The 23,825-nt window shown below is 43.3% G+C and overlaps 1 protein-coding gene across 2 annotated transcripts in view; it reads left to right on the plus strand.

Moving 5' to 3' along the window:
• LOC144503830 (diacylglycerol kinase beta-like) overlaps positions 1-23,825 on the plus strand; it is a 559,892-nt gene that overhangs the window by 98,783 nt on the left and 437,284 nt on the right. The window contains exon 4 of one of the 2 annotated variants that reach the window (XM_078228758.1): positions 18,890-18,952. The exons of the other annotated variant lie outside the window; for it this stretch is intronic. Coding sequence (XP_078084884.1) covers positions 18,890-18,952 — 63 coding nt within the window. The remainder of the gene's footprint in view (positions 1-18,889; positions 18,953-23,825) is intronic. 2 annotated transcript variants of the gene reach the window in all.

Consider the following 23,825-nt stretch of genomic DNA (forward strand, 5'->3'; position numbering starts at 1 on the left):
CTCTAAAATCGGCCCCGCAGATGGAGGAGGTGGTTAAGAAGGCATATGGTGTGCTGGCCTTTATCAATCGAGGGATTGAGTTTAGGAGTCCGGGGATAATGATGCAGCTATATAAGACCCTCGTCAGACCCCACTTGGAGTACTGTGCTCAGTTCTGGTCGCCTCATTACAGGAAGGATGTGGAAAAGATTGAAAGGGTGCAGAGGAGATTTACAAGGATGTTGCCTGGATTGAGTGGCATACTTTATGAGGATAGGCTGAGGGAACTCGGTCTTTTCTCCTTGGAGAGACGTCGGATGAGAGGAGACCTAATAGAGGTATATAAGATGTTGAGAGGCATAGATCGGGTGGACTCTCAGAGGTTTTTTCCCAGGGTGGTAATGGCTGCTATGAGAGGTCACAGGTTTAAGATGCTGGGGGGTAGGTACAGGGGAAATGTTGGGGGGAAATTTTTCACACAGAGGGTGGTGGGCGAGTGGAATCGGCTGTCGTCAGTGGTGGTGGAGGCAAACTCAATAGGGTCTCTTAAGAGACTCCTGGATGAGTACATGGGACTTAAATAGGATGGAGGGTTATAGGTAGGCCTAGAAGGTAGGGATATGTTCGGCACAACTTGTGGGGCCGAAGGGCCTGTTTTGTGCTGCAGTTTTCTATGTTTCTATTATATTTAGTTCCCTCATCAATATATATTGTGAATAGCTCGGGTCCCAGCACTAATCCCTGTGGTACCCGACTAGTCACTGCCTGCCATTAGGAAAAAGACCAGTTTATTCCTACTCCTTGTTTCCTATTGGCCAACCAATTTGTTTGCTTCTTGGTGTTTCTCAGCTCCACCCATACAGATTTCACATCATTGGAGTTAAAATCCGTCCTCACGATTGTGTTAATTCCCTCTTTTACCAGCAATGCAATCACGCCACCTTTTCCTTTTTATCTGTCCTTCCTAAACACTGAATATCACTGGATGTACCTTGAGTTTGAGTTGTGTGATTGACATAGCAATAGACCTTCCTGGAGTCTGTGTTTGTGAATAAATAATACTCCTTGATTAACTCCATGGAAGTCTGCTGCTGGTGACTTTTAAATTGACCACCACTAACAGGGTTGGGGGTGAAGGGGCTGTTGGGAACGCACATCAAAACTACACTAATTACAGGCAGAAGAGAAAGGGAATTGGGTTTCAGTCTTTCTCTCTTCCCATGGATTTATGACCATTTGGAAAGATGCAGCTTAATCCGGGATTCGTGAAGGGTAAGTCTTGCCTCACAAATTTGATTGAATTCTTTGAGGAGGTAACTAAGTGTGTAGATGAAGGTAGAGCAGTTGATGTCACATACATGGATTTTAATAAGACATTTGATAAGGTTCCCCATGGTCGGCTCACGAAGAAAGTAAGGAGGTGTGGGATTGAGGGAAATTTGGCCGATTGGATAGGTAACTGGCTCATAGAAGACAGAGGGTGGTGGTGGATGGAAATTTTTCAGACTGGAGACCAGTTACCAGCAGTGTACCACAGGGATCAGTGCTGGGTCCTCTGCTATTTGTGATTTTTATCAATGACTTGGAGGAAGGGGCTGAAGGGTGGGTCAGTAAATTTGCTGATGACACCAAGATTGGTGGAGTAGTGGATGAGGTGGAGGGCTGTTGTAGGCTGCAAAGAGACATAGATAGGATGCAGAGCTGGGCCGAAAAATGGCAGATAGAGTTTAACCCTGATAAGTGCGAGGTGATTCATTTTGGTAGGACAAATTTGAATGCGGATTACAGGGTCAACGGCAGGGTTCTGAAGACTTTGGAGCAACAGAGAGATCTTGGGGTCCATATCCACATATCTCTGAAGGTTGCCACTCAAGTGGATAGAGCCGTGAAGAAGGCCTATAGTGTGTTAGCGTTTATTAACAGGGGGTTTGAGTTTAAGAGCCGTGGGGTTATGCTGCAACTGTACAGGACCTTGGTGAGACCACATTTGGAATATTGTGTGCAGTTCTGGTCACCTCACTATAAGAAGGATGTGGAAGCATTGGAGAGAGTGCAGAGGAGATTTACCAGGATGCTGCCTGGTTTGGAGGGTAGGTCTTATGAGGAAAGGTTGAGGGAGCTAGGGCTTTTCTCTTGAGAGCGGAGGAGGATGAGAGGCAACTTAATAGAGGTTTATAAAATGATGAGGGGGATAGACAGAGTGGACGTTCAGAGACTATTTCCTCGGGTGGATGTAGCTGTTACTGGGGGGCATAACTATAAGGTTCATGGTGGGAGATATAGGAGGGATGTCCGAGGTAGGTTCTTTACTCAGAGAGTGGTTGGGGTGTGGAATGGACTGCCTGCTGTGACAGTGGAGTTGGACACTTTAGGAACTTTCAAGTGGTTATTGGATAGGCACATGGAGCACACCAGAATGATAAGGAGTGGGATAGCTTGATCTTGGTTTCGGACAAAGCTCGGCACAACATCGAGGGCTGAAGGGCCTGTACTGTGCTGTACTGTTCTATGTTCTATGTCCGTACGTTAGTTTAAATCTTTCACAACAGCACTTGCAAACCATGCTGATAGCTTGGTACAGGCTCTGCTTAGTTGCGAGCCATCTGGCCTGTACATGTCCCATTTCCCTGCAGAACTGATTGTGTCCCAGGAATCTAAAACCCTTCCTCCCGCGCCATGTATTATCTGCACTACGTTTGTATAAATTATATATATTCACTAGAGTGTGGCACCAGGAGGAAATTGGAGGTGACTACTTTTGAGGTCCTGCTTGCTAGTTTCTTTGTCAGCTCCCTAAAATCTGCCTGCAGAACCATATCCTCTTTCTACCAGTGTCATTGGTATGGACATGGATTATGATCCCTGGCTGGCACTGGCACCACTTCCCAGAGGGGCTATCACTGTTTCTAATATTCGGAACTAGTCTGGTACTCACCCGTTTCCTCTCTGTCCGCACATCTTTAAGCTGCAAGATGACCACATCCAGAAATGTGCTATCCATGAAACTCTTAACCTCACAAGTGCACTGCAGTGACACCAGCTGCTGCCCAAGTTCCAAAACCCAGAGCTCAGTTTTCCCCAGCTGACAACACTACTTTCATGTGTGGTTGTTCAGGACACAAGAAAGATACTAGAGTTCCTACTTTGAACAGACTGTGCACTCTATGGGTCCAAGATGTCCTACCTTGCCACTATTTATTGGACTGATAATTGAAATAAAATTAAGACCAGCAATTCAACAATCAGCAACTTACCATATGCTGGCTTCACTTCATTCTGCAGAGTGTTAGCTGAAATGTTTTTAACCCAACTAACCACATCAGATTTTAATTTGCTGAAAAATTCAGAGCCCTTTAGTGTCCTATTCTTTGCTATTTAGACTTTACATTATCCTCTCTCTGAGTGATTGATTGAACTGGTTTTAATTATGATAAATTATCAAAATGGCTGTAAATTATTATACTGATTAATTTATCTAGTCTAACTTTATAGTTTAATTTATATTCATCCCACATGACATTTTGTCCATTGCTGTGGCTTTGTTAAATTATTCTTGTCTGGTTCAAACTCTGAATTCGATCACAGTGCTTCTCCTCCCATGGGCTTCTCTCAGTCTGTGGTTCCTCTCCGGGGCTTCTTTTAATCTAATTTCCATTATCCTGCTACATTGAAATAAATCCATCTTTCCCTGCGCTTTGCTGCCTTTCCTTGGGTCGTCTGCAGTCCTTGTCTTTCCTGTTCGAATTTCAGCTAAACCACTGCAGGCATCATACCATTCGGCAATTTTTGATTTGATTGATTATTGTCACATGTATTGGGATACATTGAAAACTATTGTTTCCTGCGTGCTATACAGACTAAACATACCATTCATAAAGTACATAGGGGAGAAGGAAAGGAGAGGCTGCAGAATATACTGTTACAAACATTTTCAGTTTTCCCTTTGGCACAGCAAGCATTTGATTATTCTTCTCGGTCTGAACAGAGTCTGACATGCTTCCTGACAGACACCTTTCTCTCAAATTGTTCTTACCTCTGAATGAAAGGGGAAGACATCATTTTTAGCTCATCAAAGTTACTTTGTTACTACAAGCAAGTTGATCCACCAATTACTCTTTTTCACTGAATATATTCAAGTATATTTATCCACTAACTTCAACATTAACATTGGTAATGATTAATCACTACCTTTGTCAGTAAAATTTGGCCTCATTTTTAGCTATTGATGAGTAGACGAACGAAAAAAGTTCCTTATCTGATGAACACTTGCTCACCAGGGACCTAAAAAAGGTTAATAACTTTGGTGAGGATGCACAAATTTTGTTGTATCAAATTGATTAAATGCACTCTGTACTTATTTGATGGGCTTTCAGTAAACAATTAATATTTTAATTTAAAATCATGCTATTTATGAGGTGAGATTTGCTGGGACAATTTCTCTTGAGGCAGAGGAGGTTAAGAGGAGATTTCAGGACTTTTGAAATAATGAAGAGTTTTATTAGTCTGAATAGGGAAAGACTATTTCCTCTGGGGAATTGATGCAGAAGGATCATTAATTTATAAATGTCAGTAATAAGCAGAGAGGTTAGGAGATAATCCTTTACACAAAAGTTGTTGGAACATGGAATGCTTTGTCTGGGGGAGTGGATGAGGCAGAAACCATTATCTCCTTTGGGGGAAATTTGTCTAAAAATTTGAAAAAGAAAGTTGTCAAGTTTATGAGGCATGAGTGGAGTTGGGCAATGTCACAGAGGTGAAAATAGGTAGTCTTCATACAGATATGTGGTTAGAAGCTCATCTCTGGTTAACAAGGCTGTGAGCAGTCTGGACAGTTTCCAGGGGAGAGATGGAGTTGGTGGCTTTGGAACCGAAACTGTGGCGGGGACCAAAATCATAAGTTTTATTAGTCCCAGTTAATTATTATCCGTTATTTATTGGTCGTGAGAGTTAAAAGTTACTATAGAATCTTTAGTTGTGTAAGCTTTATGCTTGAAACCACTGTGGAAGTTTGCGTTGTCTGTTATGCTTTTTGATTTAATTAGGCTGACACAGGATATATTGCAACACTAATTATGCTTGGTGCAAGCATTATTGTTACAATCTCTTATAGCAGTTTTCATGACTAAAACTTTAGCTCAACAAAAACTGCTGATGTGGACAGATTGAATCCAGATTGAATGATCAGATTCACTCTTTTGCATAATTTGTGAACTGGCCCACTTCATTGCATTTCTGTTCAAGATACTACTTTACCAGGTAATCTCTGTCATCCATCTGTTGTATCTGTGCATCTTTAATTCAGAATTTATTCCCCTTCTCAGTTTAATATATACAGCTGGTTTTTTTTCACTGTAGATTAGCAGTTTGTTGGTTTCTCTCTCTCCAGTGGTTATGTCTACCTACATTAGCTATATGATTATGATTTGAATCTGTTGGTTACATAATTAAAGAACATATGATTACTTTCCCCATTCTTTCATTCCGTAAAGTCGGATGGCCGTCAACTTCAGAAATAAAAAGTCAATGACATTAACTATGTGCAACATCATTTGTTGCTCAGTTTATGCAGTACATATTTGTGTCTATAACAAAGGAGAAAATGTACAGCTGGGATCTGTGGTAATAATGGTTAGCTGCTAAATTTCAGCTGTATTGGACCTGCTTCATCCCCTAATAAACACCTTGCACAGGTATCCCTTATGGAAAAATGAGCTAAAGGGAAAAAACAAAGGGGCAAGAAGATGAGGCTGTGAATACAGCATTCTGATTGTGTGTTCCTGCAGACTAGATACAGAGGAATTCCCAGTTAGAGAAGAGAGGAGAGGATAAAGAATCATGATGTTTGTGAGTGCTGGGGTGCTAGGTTGTGAATTCTTTCAGCCCTGCAGAAGGTCCCAAGATCTGCATGCATGCAGGAGGAGGAGGGTGCTAGCATCTGATGTCTCAGATTCCCCATGCTGCCAGATCCTGACCACCTTGACCAGTCCCTTCACCCTGACCTTCATCCACCATTATCTGCTTGTGTCAGTTGCTGATGCCTGCCGTCTAATAGGCTTATGAGCAGCTAGTACCAGGCTGCAGAGTGGGAGGATAACTGTGGTAGCAGGAGTGAGAAATAAAATGGGATCAGGGTACGTGGTGAAGAGGAGATCTACAACTTGGCAATATTTCTGGATTGGCGATGGAGGTTAGTAGAGGCTGGCAGTTTTTCTACTCCCCCGTTCTGCTTCTCTTACATCAGCTGTGATTCAGTTGGTAATGTTCTCACCTTCCGAGTCAAAAGGTTGTGCACTTAAGCCGCACTGCAGGGTTTGAGCACAAAAATCAAGGCTGAAACTCCAGTACGGTACTGAGGGAGTGCTGCACTGTCAGAGGTTTTTTGGATGAAACGTTAAACCGGGCCTCATCTGTCCTCTCAAATGGATGTAAATAATCTCAGGGCATTATGTTGAAGGAGAACAGGGAAGTAAATGCACTGTTCTAGCCAATATTTATTCCTGATCAATATCACAAAACAAATGATCTTGCTATTATCACATAACTGTTTGTCGGAGTTTGCAGAATGCAAATTGGCTGCCATGTTTCCTACATTGAGTACATTTCAGAAGTACCTCATTAGATGATTGCTTAGGGATGTCCAGTAGTTGTGAAAGACACTTTATAAATGCAAGTCTTTTTTTTCTCTTTTTATTTTTCCTCTCACACTCCAACCTTCCCTTCTCATTTTGTTCCCCAAGCATCCTTGGCCTTTGTACCCCTCTACTCCTGTGTTCAAATTTTATGGCACAGTGGTTAGCACTGCTGCCTCACAGTGCCAGGGAGCAGAGTTTGATTCTTGGCTTGGGTCACTGTCTGTGCGAAGTCTGCGCATTCTCCCCATGTCTGCGTGGGTTTCCTCCGGGTGCTCCGATTTCCTCGCACAGTCTGAAAGACGTGCTGGTTAGATGCATTGGCCATGCTAAATTCTCCCTCAATACCCGAACAGGTACCGGAGTGTGGCAGCTAGGGGATTTACACAATAACTTCGTTGCAGGGTTAATATAAGCCTACTTGTGACATTAATAAATAAACTTTAACATTAAACTTCAAATTTATCTTACAATTCCAAAGATAACAGCAAACATTTTTGTTAATCATAGCTTGTCATTGTGAGGATAACAATGCAGATCATGCAGTTGAAGTTGAGTGAAGTTCAGTGTAGAATGAATGCTAACATTGAGTACATGTGGATAGAGTAATAGTTAATGTAATAACAAATGTTGATTTCATACAAAAAAGAATTGTTATTGTAAAAACTGTTGTTTATCAAATCTCATAATTCCAAAATGAAGTAAAAAATAAATGACAGTAATGTGTCTCTGAAAATAAATTGAAATATTGTTAATCAGTAGAGAGGATTTCTACAGAATGATTAGAAACGTTTTAGCAGATAAGCTTTGGTACTGAAAGATAAAAGTCAGATTTGTGGCCAAAGCCCTCTTCTAAAGGTCTGAACTTGGAGATAGCTTATATAACCACTAAATATATGCCCTAATCATTGATATGGTTGCAATATTTCACAATATTTGAGATTCTGGCTCATCTTAAAAGGCACCTTAGTCATCCGTGATAAATCATTGGCCTGGTTATCATTGATTAGCAATCTGGAGATGTTAATTTGGGTAGAAAACATTTTTTCATAAGGGATCCAGTCTACTTCAGACGTGACCTGATTGTCCACTATAACGTAGGTTTCCTCGTTGGAGAATTAAAATTCAGATGAAGGCTTGAGGGATGATTGTCCCTCAAGTAGTAGCCAAAGGATAGATGTAATAGCAGAGGAAGAAAATGTGTGCTGATCTTCTGCTTCCATTCTGTCCCTGATCAGCTCTTCACGTGAACTTGATGTCTGGCATTTCCAATATCTGCACCTCAAATGGATTCAGAATTTACAATGAATGAATACCTGAAACCTCTGCATACAGCTTTCTTCTATTAACACCAGTTGAGATTAGGACAGATTTATTCCATTAGAAAACCTGGGGATGCCACTGCTTCCTAATCTGGCACATATTTCTGAAAGAAGTCGGGTTAATGCAGTCAAAGGTTGGCTCACCAAAATTTTGGGAAGTCAGTAGTAAATTTTAGCTCTTTCAGAAATGGTATTTGCATAGCTGGTCCAGTTATATTTCTTGTCAATAGTAACATCCAGGATATTGATGATGGGGTATTCAGTGATAGTGGTGCCTTTGAATGTCATGGGGAGATGGTTAGATTCTCTCTTCCTGGAGGTGATCATTGCAAGCCACTTGTGTGGTGACATGACCACTCATCAGCCCAAGACTGAGTGTCAACCTGGTTTTACTGCATCCAACTACTGAGGCTTCAGGATCTGAGGAGTTGTAAATGATCCTGAACTCTGTGCAATCATCAGAAAAAATCTTGTTTTGACCATTTGATGGAGAGAAGATCACTAATGAAGCAGCAGGTGATGCTTGTACCTTGGGCACTTCCATGAGGAACTCCTGCAGTAATGCCCTGTGGCTGAGAAGGTTGACCTCCAACAACCCACAGCCATCTTCCTTTGTACTAGGCATGACCCTAACCAGTGGAGAGTCTTTCCCATGATTCCTGCTGAATTCAGTAGATGTCACACTTCGTTGAATGGTGCCTTGATGTTATGAACTCAGGAATTCTGCTTTTTTGTCCATGTTTGGACCGAACCTGCAATGAGGTCTGGAGTTGAGCAGTCTTGATGAAACTCAAACCAAGGTAACACAGCTGGTATAGCTAATGATTTGATGGGAACAAGTGCAAATTTTAAAAAAAGTATTGTACCTTTCCATCACTATTTAGAAATGAAGTGAAAGTTTTTGTTAGTTTAACATTTTATGATTGTTTTAAAAAGGATTAGAATTTATTTTTAATAACGGTTGAAAGATTTTTTAAATAAAAGGATATGAAAGCATTACTGCATGATTCATTTCTAAATGCGGTTAATGTAATCCTAAAATCCAGATTTGTGGCTTTGTGCATAAGAAATCAATTTTTGTAGATCATATAAAACATGTTATAACTGTCATTGAAAATTTCATTAAAATAATAAAATTGGATGTGTCTTCAGTAAATGTCCTACAAAATTGCTACAATGGAAATCTGTGGTTTCTGCTTGGGTAAGAAGAACATTCCATTTCAGTTAAAATGTTGTACTCCAAATTTTTGCTCATTTGTTTATGGGATGTAAGCATCGCTGGCAAAGGCCAACATTTATTGTCCATTCCTAATGCCCTCGAGAAGGTAATGGTGATGAACTGCCTTTTTAACTGCTGCAGTCCATATAATGTAAGTGCTGTTAGGCAGGAGTTCCAGGATTTTGACCCAGTGATAGTGAAGGAACAATGTCATAGTTCCAAGTCAGAATTGTGTCTGTCTTGGAGGGAACTTGAAGGTGGTGGTGTTTCCATGTGCACGTTGTCCTTGATTTTCCAGATTGTAGAAGTTGCAGGTTTTCGTTGTGGTAGCAGTGTAAGCTATCTGCAAGATGCTTGATGAGTTATTGCAGTGCATAGTGTACATCAAACACACTGCGGCCACCATGCACCAGTGGTGGAGGGAGTGAATGTTTCAGGTGGTGGATGGGGTTCCAGTCAAGGGGCTGTTTTGTCCTGGATGGTGTTGAGCTGCTTGAGTATAGTTGGAGCTATACTCTTTGGTCACACTCCTGACTTGTGCCTAGTAGATGATGGACAGGCTTTTGAGCCCACGGAGGTGAGTTATTTGCTCCAGTATTCCCAGCCTCTGCCCTGCTCTTACAGCCACAGTATTTGTATGATTAGTCCAGTTAAGTTTATGGTCAGCGGTACCTCCCAGAATGTTGATGATAATGCTGTTTAATGTCAAGTGAAACTGGATAGATTTTTTCTTGTTAGAGATGGCCATTATTTGGCACTGGTGTGGTGGTTACTTGCCAATCAATCCAAGCCTGAATGTTGTCTGGATCACGGACTGCTTCAGTATCCAATTGTGGAGTGGTTAAATTTGTGGATGTGCAAGAGGCTAGAATGAGTGGGAGGAAATATCCTCTTCACAAGAGGATTACCCAATATCACCTATGTCAGATATGGGCGGCACGGTAGCACAGTGGTTAGCACTGCTGCTTCACAGCTCCAGGGACCCGGGTTCGATTCCCATCTTGGGTCTCTGTCTGTGTGGAGTTTGCACATTCTCCTCGTGTCTGCGTGGGTTTCCTCCGGGTGCTCCGGTTTCCTCCCACAGTCCAAAGATGTGCGGGTTAGGTCGATTGGCCGTGCTAAAATTGCCCCTTAGTGTCCTGAGATGCGTAGGTTAGAGGGATTAGTGGGTAAAATATGTAGGGATATGGGGGTAGGGCCTGGGTGGGATTGTGGTTGGTGCAGACGCGATGGGCCGAATGGCCTCTTTCTGTACTGTAGGGATTCTATCAGATCTTCCATCAGCGGTCCCAGTTAGCTGCACATGTGTACAGGCATGCAGCAGCCTGGAAAGTACTGCATTGACCTTGTTTCATGTTAAATATTACACAAAGAAATTTTAATGTGCATCTGGCAATAGTGTTGGTGTGGGAGGAGGTGATCCTTCCTGTTCAGCAGCATCATGCCTCTCACGATGCTGGAATGTGCATAGTTGCTGCATGTTGCAAAGGCAGACATGCAACTCAGCTGCAGTGCAGGAGTACTCGAAGCAAGCGAGTTCATTTCCTGCACAATAACCGAGCACAGGTTGCCCAACCCTGTTGTGACAATTTTGGGCCCAATTTTGATGGGGCTTCCCGGCAAAATGTTAGTGGCCCTGTGGCTGGAAATGCTGTGGAGATGCCGGCGTTGGACTGGGGTAAACACAGTAAGGAGTCTAACAACACCAGATTAAAGTCCAACAGGTTTATTTGGTAGCAAACGCCACTAGCTTTCGGAGCGCTGCTCCTTCGCCAGGTGAGTGGGAGTTCTGTTCACAAACAGGGCATATAAAGACACAAACTCAATTTACAGAATAATGACTAATGATTGGAATGCGAGTCTTTACAGCTAATCAAGTCTTAAAGGTGCAGACAATGTGAGTGGAGAGAGCATTAGCATAGGTTAAAGAGATGTGTATTGTCTCCAGACAGGACAGCCAGTGAGACTTTGCAAGTCCAGGCAAGTTGTGGGAGTTACAGATAGTGTGACATGAACCCAAGATCCCGGTTGAGGCTGTCCTCGTGTGGATGTGCACACATGATGCACACATGAGGATGGCCTCAACCGGGATCTTGGGTTCATGTCACACTATCTGTAGCTCCCACAACTTGCCTGGACTTGCAAAGTCTCACTGGCTGTCCTGTCTGGAGACAATACGCATCTCTTTAACCTATGCTAATGCTCTCTCCACTCACATTGTCTGCACCTTTAAGACTTGATTAGCTGTAAAGACTCGCATTCCAATCATTATTCATTATTCTGTAAATTGAGTTTGTGTCTTTATATGCCCTATTTGTGAACAGAACTCCCACTCACCTGATGAAGGAGCAGCGCTCTGAAAGCTAGTGGCGTTTGCTACCAAATAAACCTGTTGGACTTTAACCTGGTGTTGCTGGAAATGCTGCCAGTGGGCATCTTTGCAGCAAACAAAATTCTGATTCTACCAGAGATGCATTCAAATCGAAAATCTAAGCTAAGTTGCTGTAATAAGCTGTCATTGCTCCACACTGAGCTTTGTAAATGAACCAGGAACATTGTCACATCTGTTTCTCATTAATGTCTCCTCCCAAACAGCAGAATTCTCCTCCTCTTTGAATTCCACCTTTTTTTGAGAAAAACATGAACATTTTTGATGCCGTAATGCTGGACAAACACATTCAGCAATGAACAAGTCCTAAATAAGATTTTCTCCCCTCTCCAGTCTTTTGTTTAAATGAAGTAGTTTGGAAATGAATGTGCATCATCTTTAGACAATATTCATTCAGTTTGTAAAAAAAATGTAAAAATCATGTTCCCCACAGCATCGTTTATATCATTGGTTTCCAAAATATTGTCCATTGGGCTATTGTTTTCTGTAAGAACTTGCAGTTTGGTTCTTGAAGCCCTGATTCTATCACTACACTGTCCCTTTAAAACTTCTGTACCTAATTTCCTGGGTTGTCCACTTTGGAAATTTGTGGGCCTGGAGATTGGAAAGTGCTACTCATCATGCTGTTGCCTCACTGGTAGATGAGTATAAATCTGAATATCCAGATTTGCTGGTCTCAGCAGTTTGCGATTGTGAGAATTAATAAGATAATGGACTAAATCTTTTCAAGTAAAATTGTACATTGCTTTCTGCTGACAAGCAAATGTTCGACTAGCATAGGAGAAATCACAGCATTAGGAAAGCACCTTGGTTTCCTATGGAATGGTGTTTCTGTAGCCTGCTGCATGTGAGTTGAAGTGTTTCCCCCTATTTTGTACTTGTAGTCTCTAGAAGGCTAGATTATCTGTAAAAATACTTGAATGACTACCTGGCTGAGTTCTGGGCTATTAATTGACATGCGTATTTTTCTTTCCTGGAATCCCAACAGTGCAGGTCATTCGGCCCATTGAGCCTGCACTGACAACAATCCTATTTGCCCTGCTGATCCTCCTGACATTAAGGGGCAATTTATCATGGCCAATCAACATAACCCGCACAGCTAGTGGAATGGTCTGGCTCATTTCCAGTTTCTGGCACTCGCTAATATGATTCTGACACATATATCAAATAGGTGATTGTTAAACCGGTCTTCACTTTGATCACCTTTTCCACAATACGTTTTGTTTTAGTGTTGATGCCGCAAGCCCAATCTAAATCCCTTCTTGGTAGTCGGCAGTTGTCCATGTTTGTGGAAGCAGGTTGGTATGATGGCAAAGCTTTCAAATCTACCTTGTAGTTTGAGTGTGTGCCCTTCTGTGGTATGGATATGTGATGAAAGAACCTTAAGATTTAGTGGCATGTGAGTTTTACTTGTGGAACAGATTGTGATAAGGTATCGTAGAGCATATGCCTGGCAATTTGTAATTTTGGGTTGTCTTGCCATGCCTAATTCCTCAGTATGTATTGCTCCATGTCCAGCCAGCACTGTAGAAAGTGTGAACGTGACTGCCACCTCCTACCGAACATAGAATAGTACCACATAGGAACAGGCCCTTTGGCCCTCGAAGTTGTGCCAAACATGATGCCAAATTAAACTAATCCCTTCTGTTTGCCCTTGGTCCATATCCCTCTATTCCTTGCATATTCACATGCTTAACTAAAAGCCCTTTAAATGCACCTATCGTACCTGCCTGCACCACCATCCCTGGCAGTGCAATTTTGATGGGGCTTCCCGGCAAAATGTTAGTGGGCCAGTGGCTGGAAATGCTGCCAATAGGCAACTTTGTAGCAACCAAAATTCTGACACCTACCACTGTTTTTAAAAAAAACTTGCCCCTCACACCGCCTTTGAAAACATGATGTTCCCATTTCAAATGGAATAACCTTCGCTGCATCCAATGTTGCAGCATGTCCAGCGTCCAGTCCAAATCCCCTACATTTCCATTTTTTTTCCCTGACCAGGTTTTGCATTTCTCTGCCCCATGCCGCCTTCAGTTTTAATCATATCTACACTTTAAATACCAAAGGGCACTGGAAATGTGTTTAAATTAGATCCAATAAATGGTTTCGCAATGCTGAGTCTCAGCATTGCGAAACCATTTCTTGGATCTAATTTAATAGATGTATTGAAAGGGAATCAGAATTGCATGTTTATTACCTTTAGGCAATCACAGGGTGCCCCAAAACACTTAACCGTAATATAGAAATTTGAAATTTTTTGATATCTCGTGTTAGTCGGCTGGATAAACATTTTGAGAGTCTGGAACATTCTAGTAAGTAGCATTGGTGACAGAATATATTTAAATTGTTGGGGAGACATGGCAGTGTCTTTATTAATTTCTTTATTAATTTCTGCCAGGCTTGGGAGCCTGTTCGGACTTTACTTGAATAAATTGGTGTAGCTGAGAATGCCAAGAGGTGCTTTGCTGCAGTTGCCCAGATGTAGGAGGGTGAACAATCCGCTCATAAGAGTCAGTAAGTCAGAGGCAGGAGAGGGGGCAGCAAATATTGGCTCGAGTGTGGTTCCTTTTTGACAACAGCTGAAAGTCACTCCCTCTCTATTACCCAGTTCACTGAATTCTAATACACCATTATTTAATGGCAAGATTTTTATTTGACTTATTATTGTCACATGTATTGGTATACAGTGGAAAGTATTGTTACTTGCGCACTATACAGACAAAGCATACCATTCATAGAGAAGGAAAGGCACAAGTGCAGAATGTAGTGTTACAGTCATAGCTAGGCTGGAGAGAAAGATCAATTTAATGCGAGGTAGGTCCATTCAAAAGGCTGATGGCAGCAGGGAAGAAGCTGTTCTTGAGTCCGTTGGTACGTGTCCTCAGAACTTGTTGGTCTGTCTTCCACAAGGAGAGCTTTTAATGATGGCCAAGCCTTTGTGGTAGGTTATTTGCATGGTGGTGCCGTGGTTAGCACTGCTGCCTCGCAGCACCAGGAACTGGGTTCAATTCTGGCCTCGGGAGACTGCCTGTGTGGAGTTTGCGCATTCTCCCTGTGTCTGCGTGGGTTTGCAAAGATGTGCAGGTTCAGTGCATTGGCCATGGTAAATTGCCTCTTTGTATCCCAAGGTGTGTAGATTACCCTGGCTAATCCTGGGTAAGTTGCTCTGTTGGAGAGTCGGTGTAGACATGATGGGCTGAATGGCCTCTTTCTGCACTGTAGGGTTTCTATGTTCTATGAAATAAGTGAAGGAAAATTAGAAAATTGCTTATGCAATGTACTGTTATGTACAGACATTTCTGTTGATTGAGCACTTTTGATAAAGTTGTAATATCATATAACCAGTGTGGTGGGGGGGGCGGAGTGCCATGTTGGGTATGGAAGCTTTGACTTAAAATTTGGTTTGATGTGCAGCTTAATTCTCTTTAAATTGGTCAAACCTCTTTAAGAGAATCATACAATCCCTACAGTGCGGAAGGAGGCCTCCTTGGACCTGAATTTTCATTCCTGGTTCAGGAATAGAGAGATGAGACATTTCCTGCAAACCTAACCAGGGAGCAAGTGCCCGGAATTTAGAATGCTTGTTCTGGGGTGTGGTATTCTCTGCGAATCGAGCTAGGCAACCCCTGAGCAAGCATGGAGGCTGCCGGGTGCAGAAACAGGCTGGATGGAAAGCTTAACTTGGTGTGCCGGCACTTCTTCAATTACCTTTTTTAAAAGCGTTAAAATAAAAAAACAGCTCTCACCTAAAGCTCCCTCATCCCCTTTAACCCACCATAAACACCCCATGCCCCATCCATGCTGATCTATGCCATTTTATCCTGTACACCTACCCTATAACCTTTCATACCCTCCATGCCAACGATGATCCTCTACCCACCTCCATGTCCCTTTATAGCCCCTTTGCCAAATTAGTGCCAATCCCTGCACCCATCACCTTATGCCTAACATGCCAATTCACCCGTTATCCACCAGACCTCGGGAATCATGCTGAGAGTAAATGAAACAAATTTCTAAGCATCTATTGTAGACTTTATTTTTTTTTAATTCATAAAAGCCTATTCACAAAATTGACTTCCTTTCAACTATATAAGCCAATATAAGAACAGCCATTTTATTCAAGTGCTTAATTCCTAATTATAGCAATCATTGGAATTCATAGTCCCACTTGAAAGAGTCTATAAGCCCTTGAAGCTGTCAATCAAATTCTCATAGAACTCACCCTACTGTGATGATATAAGGTTGTGAAATCACTCATAGAACTAACCAAGTAATGATAGCCCTCAGTTTTAATGTCCACAGACAGAGCGAAATATCAAGCGATGATTTCTAATATGCCACAAAAGTTTTTCAAAGATTTAAAGTACAGTTTGACAGTTGCTTTTGACAGTTCCAATGAATTTATGCACATTCCTGTCCAATTCTTAACAATCCAAAAGCGCACCTTACCGCACCCAAAAATGTCCCAGGACCATATCCAAATAGATACCCCACCTCTCCAAAGGACTCCGCAAAGGTTAGATCTGCTCCTATCAGATCTAATCTGCACATGACATGTTTGCTACTCGTGGCTAATAAAAATTAGGTATGACTGGAGACAGAACATAGAACAGTACAGCACAGAACAGGCCCTTCGGCCCACGATGTTGTGCCGAGCTTTATCTGAAACCAAGATCAAGCTATCCCACTCCCTACCATCCTGGTGTGCTCCATGTGCCTATCCAATAACCGCTTAAATGTTCCTAAAGTGTCTGACTCCACTATCACTGCAGGCAGTCCATTCCACACCCCAACCACTCTCTACGTAAAGAACCTACCTCTGATATCCTTCCTATATCTCCCACCACGAACCCTATAGTTATGCCCCCTTGTAATAGCTCCATCTACCTGAGGAAATAGTCTTTGAACGTTTCACTCTATCTATCCCCTTCATCATTTTATAAACCTCTATTAAGTCTCCCCTCAGCCTCCTCCGCTCCAGAGAGAACAGCCCTAGCTCCCTCAACCTTTCCTCATAAGACCTACCCTCCAAACCAGGCAGCATCCTGGTAAATCTCCTCTGCACTCTTTCCAGTGCTTCCACATCCTTCTTATAGTGAGGTGACCAGAACTGCACACAGTATTCCAAATGTGGTCTCACCAAGGTCCTGTACAGTTGCAGCATAACCCCACGGCTCTTAAACTCCAACTCCCTGTTAATAAAAGCTAACACTCTATAGGCCTTCTTCACAGCTCTATCCACTTGAGTGGCAACCTTTAGAGATCTGTGGATATGGACCCCAAGATCTCTCTGTTCCTCCACAGTCTTCAGAACCCTACCTTTGACCCTGTAATCCACATTTAAATTTGTCCTACCAAAATGAATCACCTCACATTTATCAGGGTTAAACTCCATTTGCCATTTTTCAGCCCAGCTTTGCATCCTATCTATGTCTCTTTGCAGCCTACAACAGCCCTCCACCTCATCCACTACTCCACCAATCTTGGTGTCATCAGCAAATTTACTGATCCACCCTTCAGCCCCCTCCTCTAAGTCATTCATAAAAATCACAAAGAGCAGAAGCACTGATCCCTGTGGCACTCCGCTAGCAACCTGCCTCCAGTCCGAAAATTTTCCATCCACCACCACCCTCTGTCTTCGATCAGATAGCCAGTTACCTATCCAATCGGCCAACTTTCCCTCTATCCCACACCTCCTCACTTTCATCATAAGCCGACCATGGGGACCTTATCAAACGCCTTACTAAAATCCATGTATATGACATCAACTGCCCTACCTTCATCAACACACTTAGTTACCTCCTCAAAAAATTCTATCAAATTTGTGAGGCACGACTTGCCCTTCACGAATCCGTGTTGACTATCCCGGATTAATCCGCATCTTTCTAAATGGTCGTAAATCCCATCCCTAAGGACCTTTTCCATCAATTTACCAACCACCGAAGTAAGACTAACCGGTCTATAATTACCAGGGTCATTTCTATTCCCTTTCTTAAACAGAGGAACAACATTCGCCACTCTCCAGTCCTCTGGCACCATCCCCGTGGAAGTGAGGACCCAAAGATCAAAGCCAAAGGCTCTGCAATCTCATCCCTTGCCTCCCAAAGAATCCTAGGATATATTTCATCAGGCCCAGGGGACTTATTGACCTTCAGTTTATTCAGGGCTTTGAAAGCTAAATAGGAAAGCTAAATCCCTAATAGGACTGGAGACAGCTACTGTTTTACATGGGTAGCTGCCTCTGCAAAATGCACAAATCCTGACCCGGGCCGCTTTCTGTTCCCATGGAAATGGTAGGTGCCATTTTCAGAATGGGACTTCATATTTCAATCTCTTCTGCTATTTTCGCAATGGAAAGGCTCAACATCAACACTATCATCTAGAGGAGATGCTGCTTCTAGCTTTGCACATTTCAGCATTGCTATTATTAACACTGTGGAGTCATCTACAAACTTCTGTAAGAAGAAATGGTACCCTTTTATGGGAATCTAATATATTGTTTATTAGAGTTTCCAGAAAAAGGGTGCTAAGACATCCAAAAAATAGTTTGAGTTTTATTGCTATTTTCTTTCGACTTTAGGCCTGTAAATGCATTATAGTTGTTTGACAAACGGAATGCTAAATTTAGCTTTCAAATCCCTAAAAATGCATCTTTTATGGTAATGTTCAGTGTCTATGTGAACTGTTTAAAATGGTTGTATTTGTCTTGGTTTAACATTCTAGGCTGAATTGTTTAACCTTTCAAACCTATGCCCTATTTTGATTTGAAGGTCTCAATTTGATCTCCATTTGAAATGTTTGGGATTCCAAAAGAAGAGATGAGTTTGCACTGTTTGTAAATTGCAGACCAGGTAGTCTTGAGTGTTAAAAATCCCACTTTGTGATTTTGAGAATTAATGGGGCGAATTTTCCCATTCCACCCAACATGGGAATCTTAGCAGGCGAGGGGCGAACCATGGAAAGGTTTGTTGACCTCGGACTGGATTTTCTGGTTTCGGAGTGAGCACGGCCGGAAAAACCCACCCCCTATGTTTTTACCAATTACATGGTAGGGTATGTTGACCAGCACTATTGAATGAAAGTTAACAAACTGTTCTCTTCTTTGTTACATGTCATTATAACAGAACATTGCTCAGTGTACATGACCATACCATTTATCAGATCGTTATAACATTTCTATTAGTACAATGTTTGTGATTCAATCTGGTTTAAAAAAAACTAATTGCCATTGCTCGTTTTTCATGTTTCATATATTTTTTCTTTTCAAAAAGAAATTTAAGTAATAATGCTAAATAAAAACTACAACATTTTGTAATTAAATGAAATTGCTTTTAATTATTATTTGTTATAGAACCAAAAACTATAGATGCTGGCATCTCCTTCCAGACAGAAGTAGCATGTGCTCCTATTACAGGTACATGGTGTATCCTTCTTTCCTTTGAACCTTACTGTTCCGTGACCTTTTTTTGCAGGTTGGCTAAGTTTTGTAACTATAAAGTGGGCTTGTTCTTCATATAGTGCAGATGTGTAAATAGAACAAAATAATTCATTTTGCAAGCTTGCGATCATCTTTCTGTGTAGCATTGTATAATGTATCATCTCTGATTATGGTAGCCATCTCATTTTAAGTGATTCATATGTGGTATAATCCTTGTTACTGGATAAGTAAACAATATGGGTGAATCTTATCAAAAACGCAGTATTTCTTGCTGTCAGCGCCTATTTCCACAAGTTTCACACCACTCCCGCAGCGTGTTCCTTCTGATTCACCCACCATGTAATGACTTAATTCCTGCAAGCACTGGGAAGCTCCATATAAATGGCTCCCCAGCACATGTTCCACAATTGAAAGGGATGGTAGCCAAGAAACCAGCACTGTGCTTTTCAGAGGGGGACATCACTAGGATGCTGGACGGCCATCCAGCATGGTGACCATCCCTGCCTGGGATGCAGGGGCTGCCCTGATGAATGCAAGTGCTGATGTGGAGATGCCGGTGTTGGACTGGGGTAAACACAGTAAGAAGTCTCACAACATCAGGTTAAAGTCCAACAGGTTTATTTGGTAGCACAAGCTACTCGCTTTCGGAACGCTGCTCCTTCGTCAGGTAAGTGGGAGTTCTGTTCACAAACAGGGCATATAAAGACACAAACTCAATTTACAAAATAATGGTTGGAATGCGAGTCTTTACAGGTAATCAAGTCTTAAAGGTACAGACAATGTGAGTGGAGAGAGCGTTAAACACAGAAATGTGTATTGTTTCCAGACAAGACAGTTAGTGAGATTTTGCAAGCCCAGGCAAGTCGTGGGGGTTACAGATAATGTGACATGAACCCAAGATCCCGGTTGAGGCTGTCCTCATGTGTGCGGAACCTGGCTATCAATCTCTGCTCAGCGACTCTGCGTTGTCGTGTGTCGTGAAGGCCGCCTTGGAGAACACTTACCCGAAGATCAGAACAGAACTCCCACTTACCTGACGAAGGAGCAGCGCTCCGAAAGCTAGTGGCTTTTGCTACCAAATAAACCTGTTGGACTTTAACCTGGTGTTGTGAGACTTCTTACTGTGAATGCAAGTGCACCATAGAAGAGGACAGGGCAGAAGTGTCAGAAGATGAATGATCATCTTCCCTTAGTCAGGGTAAGTGAACCACTCTCAGTCTCCCACTGGACTCCCTCGTTGCCCCAACTCTTCTCGCAATCAGCCACCTTGGCCTTTGCCAGCACCAGGTACCCTCCCCCCCCAATCACTGGGTTTCCCAGTAGTTCCCATGCTCCTCATACTTCAGCTCCCACCCAAGCCCACCTGCCACACCTCATCACCATCTTAAATGTCAACACTCCCATCCACACTCTCCCTGTCTGTGTCATTGCAGGACAAACTCAACCACAACAGGCGTCAGTGGGAGATGTGTCACAGCTGTCACCCACTCCTGGCACCAGTGCAGTTACTCATGCCTCGATGGGCCCAATCAGTAGACAAGCTTCTGGATCACTCCCTGGTGAGCACCTCACAGTTGAGGATCCACAGCCAGCGGAGGCAGGAAAGTCCCAGGGAATCGGCCCTTGGAGGGATGCCGGAGTCCAGGACTCTGCTGAGCCCCTTACTGATGATGTGCCCCTGGGTCCGTTCATCCCACAGCTGCTGGAGCTGTAAAGGCAGAGTCACGAGTATCAGGAAGGGATGACAGCAGCCCTCCTCAGACTGCTAGGCCAATTGGAGCAGTCCCATGGCCTTCCATCCAAGGAGATGTCGTCACCGAGGCCAACACTGCGAGGTTGGCGTCTGCAGTGGAGACCTTGGTGCAAGACATGAACTCCTTGACAGGAGATGTCTTCACCATGGTACAGGGCTTCGACTGCATGGTGGAGACACTGGTGGGAATCCATCAGTGTCAGCATCAGATGACGGTGGGCCTTCGGGATCTCACTCCAGCATAGGGACCCCCGGGAACCCGAAGGGAAGAGGATCGGCAGGAGTACTGCCCAGGGCCCTTTAGTCCTCTAGACTCTGGGCATCCCCAGCCTATTTGACACCCCCCTCCCTGTGAGCAACACAGTCTCCAGCCCCTTACACTGTGAAGGACATTAGTCCAACATCTGTGCTGCCCAAAAGCAGACCTGGACCCTCAAGGTCCCAGCTCCCAGGGGACGTCCACTAAAATAATCTCAGGCAAAAGGATGTGGAAGTCAACAGGCAACCTCAACCTCAGCTACAGGTCTTGGGGAGACGCCGAGATATAGTGGGAGGAAGGTTATAAAGCAGCAGGCACTTGGGCACAGGTGAATATAGGCACTATTGCAGTAAGGTCACAATTTTATTCTGAATGTTTATCAGTACATTTCACTCCGTTCACCCACAGAGCCTCCACCTTGTCTGTTCCTGCCACCAAGCTTGGAGGAACGACCACACTCACCTGGCATCTCATCCCTGTGAAGTGTGAGAATGGCACAGCCATGTCCCTCCCACCCTCTTGTCAGCCCCCACTAAGGAAGGACCTCCCTCAGCTGCGATATGGACAGGAATCCAGGGAGGAGCGCATGGGAAGCGCTGCCTACATAACAGTCTTTTCAACCCCTTTAAAGCAAGGGGTGGCCTGACATGAAGGGAAAGTAATCCCTGCAAATGACCCTTCCCGACCCCTCTCCCTGAAATGACGATTCTGGGACCCCCACCCCTGGTCCCCAGTTGAACCTATCTGTGTCCCCTGAGTCCTCCCCGGTGCCCCTTGAGCAATGCACACTGTCAAGGGTGCTGGTTGCCTGAGGTGCTCACCTTTGAAAACCCCTCTGAGATGAAGGTGCCAGGTTCACATTTATGTAATTCTGGTGTAAATGGCGCCAATGTGACGTTACGCTGGCACCAGCTGAATATTCTGTGTGGGCTCAATATCCAGAGAGTGCTCACTAATGACATGCTAACGTCTTCAAATGAGCTTTCTGCAGTCCTGCAATGTGTTTCTCGCCACTCCACCGGCTAGGGGCCAGGAAGATTGGAACTTGGAAACTTGCCGGCGTGATTTGCACCCTCTGGATTTTGAGCATGTGCCGCTATCCCTGCAGACGGAGAATGTGGCTCAAAATCACCCCTGTGTCTTTATTGCTTACTGGACCTGATATTTATCCAAATAGACGCATTCACTGTCATAATGGTATCATGTCTTTCTGTTGGATGAGTAGAACCTCGAAGCAGGTGTCTAGCCTTGCTCTCCTTACAGCATGATGATAAACTAAATGCAGTAAGTCTCACGATATGAAAAGTATTGCACACTAAACTTGTTAACATATTCATTTTTTATTGTGACATTGTAACATCAATGGGACAGTCAAAATCATAACTCAGTACATAAATACGGTGTTACCAGGACTCTCACCTTTCAAGTCAGAAGCTTGTGGGTTCAAATCTCACTCATGACTTGAGCTCACAAGTCAAAGCTGACACTTCATTGCAGTACTTGAGGGTGTGCTACACACGGTGGTGCCATCTATCAGATGAGACATTAAATCGAGTTACAATCTGCTTTCTCAAGCGGATGTAAAGCGGCACTATTTTGAAGTAGAATGGGGGGAGGTATTGGTAGCTATTATCTGGTCACTGTCACAATGCTGTGTGAGGGAGATGGCTGTGTGCAAATTGGCTCCCGTACTTCCTATCTTACACCAGTGCCTACACTTCAAAAGTACTTCATTTGTTGTAAAGCACTTTGGGATATCCAATGGTCATGAAAGACACTATATAAATGTAAATATTTTTTAAGAGCAGTCACCCATTAAAAGAGATGAGGAAGCGGGTCCATGTGAACATGTGAATTAGGAGCAGGAGTAGGCCACCCAGCCCCACAAGCCTGTTGCGCCATTCAAGAAGATAGGGATCTAGATGAGTATACGGCTTGTAGGAAGGGACTAAAGAAGGAAATTAGGAGAGCTAGAAGGGATCACGAGAAGGCCTTGGCAGGTAGGATTAAGGAAAACCCAAAGGCATTCTATAAATATGTGAAGAGTAAAAGGATGAGACGTGAAGGAATAGGGCCTATAAAAAGTGAAGGCGGGAAAGTCTGTACGGAACCAGTAGAAATGGCAGAGGTGCTTAATGAGTATTTTGCCTCGGATTTCACAGAGGAGAAGGACCTGCGTGGATGTACTGCGGGCTTGCGGTGGACTGAAAAGATTGAGTATGTGGACTTTTAGAAAGAGGTTGTGCTGGAATCTTTGAATGGCATTAAGATAGATAAGTCGCCGGGTCTGGATGGGATGTACCCCAGGTTACTGTGGGAGGCGAGGGAAGAGATTGCAGAGCCTCTGGCGATGATCTTTGAGTCGTCGATGGAGACGGGAGAGGTGCCAGAGGATTGGAGGATTGCGGATGTGGTTCCTATTTTCAAGAAGGGGAATAGGGATAGCCCAGGAAATTACCGACCGATGAGTCTAACCTCAGTGGTTGGTAAGCTGATGGAGAGGATCCTGAGGGACAAGATTTATGAGCATTTAGAGAGATTTAGTATGCTCAAGAATACTCAGCATGGCTTTGCCAAAGGCAGATCGTGCCTTACGAGCCTGGTGGAGTTAGAAACATAGAAAACTACAGCACAAAACAGGCCCTTCAGCCCCACAAGTTGTGCCGAACATATCCCTACCTTTTAGGCCTACCTATAACCTTTTTCGAAAATGTGACTAAACACATTGGCGAAGGGAAAGCAGTAGACGTGGTTTATATGGATTTTAGCAAGGCGTTCGATAAGGCCCCCATGCAAGGCTTCTAGAAAAAGTGAGAGGGCGTAGGATCCAAGGGGCT

Source organism: Mustelus asterias, chromosome 14, assembly GCF_964213995.1.
Source record: "Mustelus asterias chromosome 14, sMusAst1.hap1.1, whole genome shotgun sequence".
In the NCBI taxonomy this organism is placed as follows: domain Eukaryota; kingdom Metazoa; phylum Chordata; class Chondrichthyes; order Carcharhiniformes; family Triakidae; genus Mustelus; species Mustelus asterias.